The 7,029-nt window shown below is 38.8% G+C and overlaps 1 protein-coding gene across 7 annotated transcripts in view; it reads right to left on the minus strand.

Annotated features, from left to right (window-relative positions):
• LOC119732503 (myotubularin-related protein 3-like) overlaps window positions 1–7,029 on the minus strand; it is a 44,363-nt gene that overhangs the window by 13,555 nt on the left and 23,779 nt on the right. For 2 of the 7 annotated variants that reach the window (XM_038206029.1, XM_038206030.1), the window contains exons 4-5: window positions 3,011–3,152; window positions 1,632–1,841 (exon numbers count right to left, since the gene is read on the minus strand). In XM_038206029.1, coding sequence (XP_038061957.1) covers window positions 1,632–1,841; window positions 3,011–3,049 — 249 coding nt within the window. In that variant the 5' untranslated portion in view covers window positions 3,050–3,152. Of the gene's footprint in view, window positions 1–1,631; window positions 1,842–3,010; window positions 3,153–6,325; window positions 6,528–7,029 lie in introns of those variants that run through there. The other 5 variants (XM_038206034.1, XM_038206032.1, XM_038206028.1 and 2 more) reach the window with 5 other exon arrangements.

Genomic DNA, 7,029 nt, shown 5'->3' on the forward strand with positions numbered 1-7,029 from the left:
GTGCACAGGTAGACATATTTATGAGTGTGTGATTTGATGGATGGTTTGAGGTTGGGTTGGGTGGGTGGTTTGGGATAAGGGAAGGGATGGGTGGGTGGGTGGGCGGTTTGGGATATGGGATGGGTGGGCGGTTTGGGATAAGGGATGGGTGGGCGGTTAGGGAATGGGTGGGTGGTTTGGGATAAGGGATGGGTGGGCGGTTTGGGATAAGGGATGGGTGGGAGGTTTGGGATAAGGGATGGGTGGGTGGTTTGGGAATGGGTGGGTGGTTTGGGATAAGGGATGGGTGGGCGGTTTGGGATAAGGGATGGGTGGGAGGTTAGGGAATGGGTGGGTGGTTTGGGATAAGGGATGGGTGGGCGGTTTGGGATAAGGGATGGGTGGGAGGTTTGGGATAAGGGATGGGTGGGTGGTTTGGGAATGGGTGGGTGGTTTAGGATAAGGGATGGGTGGGCGGTTTGCGGTTGGGGATGGCTGGGTGGTTTGGGATTGGGTGGCCTTGGACAGGCTGAGGTTGGGTTTAAACATTTTAGGGGAGAGCAATATAACCATTCTTTTGAGGCTTCAAAACATTAATTACTAGCTAATTTCTATATATCACTTACATGCGACCACCCAGGCGACAAAGTAAACTTCAAATTCATCTTTAAGTGATTTCAACTAGAAATGCGACCTTTAAAACTTCACATTAGTCGGGGCTTTTCCCAATAAATTATTATTACAAGTCTATAAACACTTTTATAACACATTTTGTGATTAAAAGGGCCTCCACTGGACCAGTACATATTTATTTACCAGGTACATGTAAATGTACATGTAACCAGCCAGACATACATTATCAGCCAGACATCTCTGCCATGTTCTATGGAAATGCAGTCAATAGTTGAACAAAGTCCACTGTGCAGATAGTGAAGTACATGAACATGAACCAGCTATGTCAAGTGTCACGTGTGCCATAATTGTATATTTATCTCAAAGGTGATGAGGTCAAATCAGGGCAGTCTGCAATGGTGTACGTGATTCTAGGGGCATTCAGAATTCTAACAAAAGTGACACTGAATCTGGAGTCATAACTGCAATACTGTGGTATAATAAACACTCAGTGTTGAACACTGATAACACTCAACTGTTAAACATTAAATAGTATGAATGATAATACTAGCAGATACGCAAATGAAACCTTTATCATGTTTGCATTGATTAGAGAGAAAAGTATTCGTTATACATGTTACTATAATGGCTATTTACAAAATAAGTTAATTTATAAGCTGTTAAGGGAAAATGTTAAATATATCCTTTCTTCAAACAGCATTCTTTGTATGTACATAGTAATTCATGACATCCTATTGTACCTACATGTACATGTGCACACTACACGACAAACACTGTAGCAACCCTACTAAAGCTGGTTGCAGAGCACACAAAACTCTAACTGATTCTGAAGAGACTCAAGTCTTTTCATGCATGTGATCAACACAATGGGCAGGTTTTGCCCATTCATTGGTGTTACGGGGAATCCTATACAACAGCACTGCCCAGCACACAATTGATAATCAGTCAGTCAGGCAGTGAGATATATCACACAGAATCCCACAGTAACATGCATTTAATGCCAAATTTGCCATACTTACATTGACAAACGACTCCTTGTGACGTATGAGCAAGCGGTAGCTGGACAACACAATGATGGCATCGGAGGCTCTACCAAGGAAAGTGACACTCTCACCACAGAGCTGATGGTATGGTACCTCTAGGCGGGGATCATCCTTGACCATGGGTTTCAATGGGAAGGCTTCGCTGGACTGCAGGCAGACCAGACTATCTCCTTCCTCCTGGTCAGCCTGCGTCAATCAACAACAATCAAAGACCAACTAATAAGCTTTTGTTTTGTATGACTGTGTAAATCGAGTTATACAGATCCAAAATAGATCAACCTGTTTAGCCTGACCCGCTTCGCATGTTGGCAAACACAATTGCATCGTTTCAGTGCTAAATAGACTTAATGCATTGCACGGGACGTGTCTAAGAGGCTGGTTTTTGTTATTTTAAGTTAGTAACAATGAGCGCACAATAGGTTTACTCATGCCTACCCACGCAATACATAACCATTGCCTTTATCTCCTCCTTAATTAATGCATACAGTCTATTGCATGTTTGACAACCCATGCATCAAACCCTAAGTGCACGTAGCTTGTCACCATGGCTGACTGCATCAGTCCATTGCCCACTGCGTTGGCACATAAAATGGCTAATCTGAATGACATTAGAGAAATTTAGTCTTGCTCTCTATCTTTATAGAGAGCAAGTTGAGGACGACAAATTTTCATGGCTGCCATTTTCAATCTTGTTCTCACAGTGCAACTTTTGCCCGTCACAATCCTAGTCTTTACAGAACAGAGCACAGTTCTGTATATTTTCCCCACGAATTTGACCAAGTACAACACGTTGTACTTCCACTTGACTTTGATACAATTGATTCCCAGAGAGCAAAATCACTTAAACTCCCTCACCTTGTAAGGCTGTGTCCAAATAAGTCATTTACGAATTAAATTCAAGTAACATATGGTTCTCTGATTTGCTCGAATGTTTGGCACATTTTAACTTTGAATTCTCCACACCAAAGAGACTGTTGCTATATCACATGATACTGGGCAAGCTTTACGCTAGCAACTGCCAGCTCCAGCATTAACTGTGCAAGAGCTTGCCCCGAATCATGTGATACAGCAACAGAGTCTTTGGTCTGGAGAATTCAAAGTTAAAATGTGCCAAGCATTATGAGCAAGTCAGTGAACCAGATGTTATTCAAAGGTAACTCGCATAGGGTAAAAGTTATTCGCAAATGGCTTATTAAGTGGTTACAGCTTACAATAACACTTGTCTTATTATAAAGAAGTAGAATTCAATAGCCACAGACAGTCATATAGCCAAGCAATTGTCTGGGTCACAGTGTCATTGACAACTGATAGAGAGGAGACATTGGAATGTATTAACATGACCGGAATGAACTCACCATGTCAAGGTTGCCTCTAGACTCTGCTATCCAGAACATACAGCTACCACCACTGTACAGCCAGTACAGGAGGTTGGATGCCCCTCAAGCAGAGAAACGACTGCAAAACTTAATCACGCCTTGAGATGGAGACTACATGGACCTGCAACAACAGAGTCAGAGATGTACATGTTAAACCACCAAAAACTAGATTTGACTTGATGGAGAATAGTCAATATTATATAACCGACATAAAGATCCTCGTCATTTGATTGGTGGAACTCACATTACATGACATTCGTTATTGCTCCCATTCACGCCGCGGCATTAAAAAGTACTATCCGCCCATGGGGAATGGGAAGTACTATTCAACAGTTAGGATCATGACGCGGTATTTGTGTGCAAATGCATGCTGTTGTGCGCGTTCAGCTTTGCGCGTAGCGCGTATTGTTCCAAAGAGCCAGCGCTAGAGCATTGGGTTCAAACACTTTTGTGAAGGGGTAGTTTGGAAGAGAGAAATACATTTTCCTCCAGTTTTGTATTGAAATAAAAGTTCAAATTTATCAAATGACAAGGATCTATATGTCAGTTATATAAAACAAATATTGAGTGGCTTTAAATTGTGAAATAGGAGGAATATTATCGCTCGGTAAAATCTGGACTTTTCCAGTTCACTCGGCTTCGCCTCGTGAAATGGAAAAGTCCAGATTTTACCTTGCGATAATATTCCTCCCATTCCACGCTGAGCCACTCAATATTTGTATAATATCAGTTTTAACAACGTTACACCAATTCTGTACGAACATGTATACATGCACAAACACTGCGGTAGAATCTTCACTCAATACAATCTACTTAAACAAAATAAAAATTGCTAATGAAATACATTTTGAGAAATGAGTCATTCCACTGTTAGCATGTAAACATGTTATCAGGATTGTGTACATAAAAAAAAGACTGGTTTAATCATGTCCACTGAAACAACTATGTCGGTGATAAAAACATTGTAATCTGCATATATTTCGATTGAAGCCTGCATCTGCTAAACTCCCAATATTTGCATACATGTTTGTATTGTGAGTCATAGTCATTACTGCTGATGGATCTCACACGGCCACATGTCACATTATGAAGGAATCCATGGAAACTCATACATGATTCAATAGGACTGGGAAACCCCTCCAATATTTCAACTACTGTTTGCTACATGGCTACAGTAATGTGGCATGTTCCTGGAATGATCCATAGTGACTGTAAACATGGTAAAGAGGTAAACATGCATGCAACTGTGCAGTAATAACAAAAGGAAGGAGAAATCCTAAGATTTACAAGATTTTATAAAGTGTTTTTTGGTAAATTTTCAATGGCATAAGTGTAGAAGTGAAATTTCCCCAATATTAAAATGAATTTGTTATGAAACTGGAACACAATGCAGATTTACGTCCAGATATTAAACGTCAAGAATCTAAAATAAACCAATGCACTACTAAGCCGAAACTTACCAAGGTATAAAATAACAAGCTGCAACTTGTATTTGTCCGTTTCGTACAAAACAAACAAACAAACTTTGTTGGAGTTTCGCAAGTTACCCTTTATACCTGTATACCTGAATAAACAACCCTGATATGCTCAACAGCCACATACACTTCCTGGTGAAATATTAACACTGAGCCATTTGAACTGACATGTAATTGTGCAATGCACAATATTATCCCTAAATTTATGACTCCATAGTCAATTTCTTAACATGAAAGTGTGAAACCTAACATTACAGCAAAACTCCATATTTTTTATCTTTGTAATTGTAAAACCGTTTTGAGAAAAAAATCCATGTTACTCAGGTTGCAAATACTAGGAAATACATAGAAAATGCTCTTCAAGTCCAGACTTGTGTAGTATTAGTTGTGTATTTCCTGTCACCATTTTTGTTAGGAAATTGAAAATTTTCTTACAAAGGAACTTTATTCCCTTGCAACAGGCTTTGAAAACAGCAAAGTTGACCTCAACCTCTGCTCGCTAGAAAGGAACCGTTGAAAGCAATATCATAAAATACACGATCACAAATCAATTCAGTTATGCTTTTGTTATGCACTCTGAGCATACAGGGTCAATAAAAGCAAGCTGATTTTTCAGTTTACTGGATTTTAAAAAAAATATCAATATTTTGAATTCAGAAAGGGGGACGATTGAAATAACTGCAACAATCATTGGACAGGTTTCTGACTGAATACATTTTGCGTGTCATTGGTAAGGTTATTATTTATACACAGTGCACATGTACAATTGTACAAGTGGTCACAGTGTGTTTAAGTACAGAAAGGAGTTCACTACATGTAGTCTGCAATAAATTACAATCTCAAGAGAGCGTGTTGATCTTCATTTAAGATGGAAGAAAATACACAAGCTTTATGCTTGAAAATTACCTTTCAATTATTACAGCAACTTGCAAAGACAGAACAGACAGGTACAGAAAACATTACACGCAGCCTCTTCATACACTAAAAACAAATTGAATTCATTTATGATTGATAACTTCTGTAGAACTGTACAGGGGTTAATGGTCCACAAAACACCTCAAAATGAATAATAACTTCATTTTGTTTGTATAGTTTCACCTAGTTTACACACTCACTAATTAATACAAATGTAATATGGACTCCACAAAATTTGTTTAAATGTAACCGATACCTACCACTACCAGAAACAGTCGAACACAAAAAATAATTGCGCGCAGGCAACCACATGGGGGAAAAAACAGGAAATGACTAATGAGAGCCATTATTTTGTTCACAAAATTTGGTCAAATTTTCTACAATAAGAGATAGCATTGTGATGTACAATCGTAATAATAAACACTTCCATGATTATAATGCCTTTTTATTATTGCAGTTACACAGGCATGCCACATGATGGCAAGGGCAGCATGCCAAGAGCAAAGAGTGTGAGAAAAATAATCAAACAAATTACATTAGCTGAGTAACTCCAGCTAAAATTACATAACAAAAAACTGGCATAACTGCATTTTTCTCAGCTAAATAAATCAGTTTATTCAACTGTCATCATTATTTGTCCTTGTTTCAGGTTATTATCATTAATGCCTGATTAAGTGTACACTTAATTTTCAACTATCATTACATGCATGGCAGTGTCACTGTCACTTGTCAGAAAATGACACTTGACACTGACAGCACGAATATCAGCTGCAGCGCATTTGCATGTCCTGACGTGCAGTTGCGTGTACATGTACATGTACATGTACATGTACGTGTGCGGTCTTCGTGGATGCAGTCGGTCCTTCACTCCTTGCTCTGAAATTCAACAAATAAATACCCCTACCGAAATTGAAGCAACTCACTGCGAGGTCACTGACAAACGGCAAGAACTCATTTCCCCACTGCTTACTCAAGTATTGGAGAAAATGCAACATGCATTTCGGCACAGTCCTCTGAAAAAAAATTGATGTTTAGGCCGGCAAATTGTAAACAAGCCCCCCACACACCTACCTCGACAAAATGGCGGCGACTTTGATTGACAGGGTTGCATGATGTCATGCGAACTTCTAATCACGTGATGTAATGGGCGGGACCAGTTAACTTATTTGCATGCGTGAATTGTTTTTTAAATGGTACAGGAAAATCATCCAAAAGTTCATAATTATTTAACTACAGAGAATATAATACTGAGAATATGCTCTCTGCTTGTTTCGAAAAAATAAATGAGATAAGTGCATTTTATTCCGTCATATTTTCAATGAATTTCAATTTCATTTCGATTTCATGATTTTCACAAATATTTTGTTGCACAAATCGTGGAATCAGAAGACATTCGATATTTCATTTTCAAATCAGTGGTTTTCAGTTTAATGAATAATATACACATATACTGCACTGTAGATTTATAATTACAAGAATTAAAGTTACTTGTATAAAAAAGGGTGTGCAGATTCAATTCGATCAGTTGGAGTGCTGTTTCCTTTAAAATGTGTTACATTTGGGGAAAGGCTGCGAGTTGACTTAATTGGGGTTTTTTTCTTCAAAAAA

This window comes from Patiria miniata, unplaced genomic scaffold, assembly GCF_015706575.1.
Source record: "Patiria miniata isolate m_02_andy unplaced genomic scaffold, ASM1570657v1 HiC_scaffold_24, whole genome shotgun sequence".
Taxonomy (NCBI): domain Eukaryota; kingdom Metazoa; phylum Echinodermata; class Asteroidea; order Valvatida; family Asterinidae; genus Patiria; species Patiria miniata.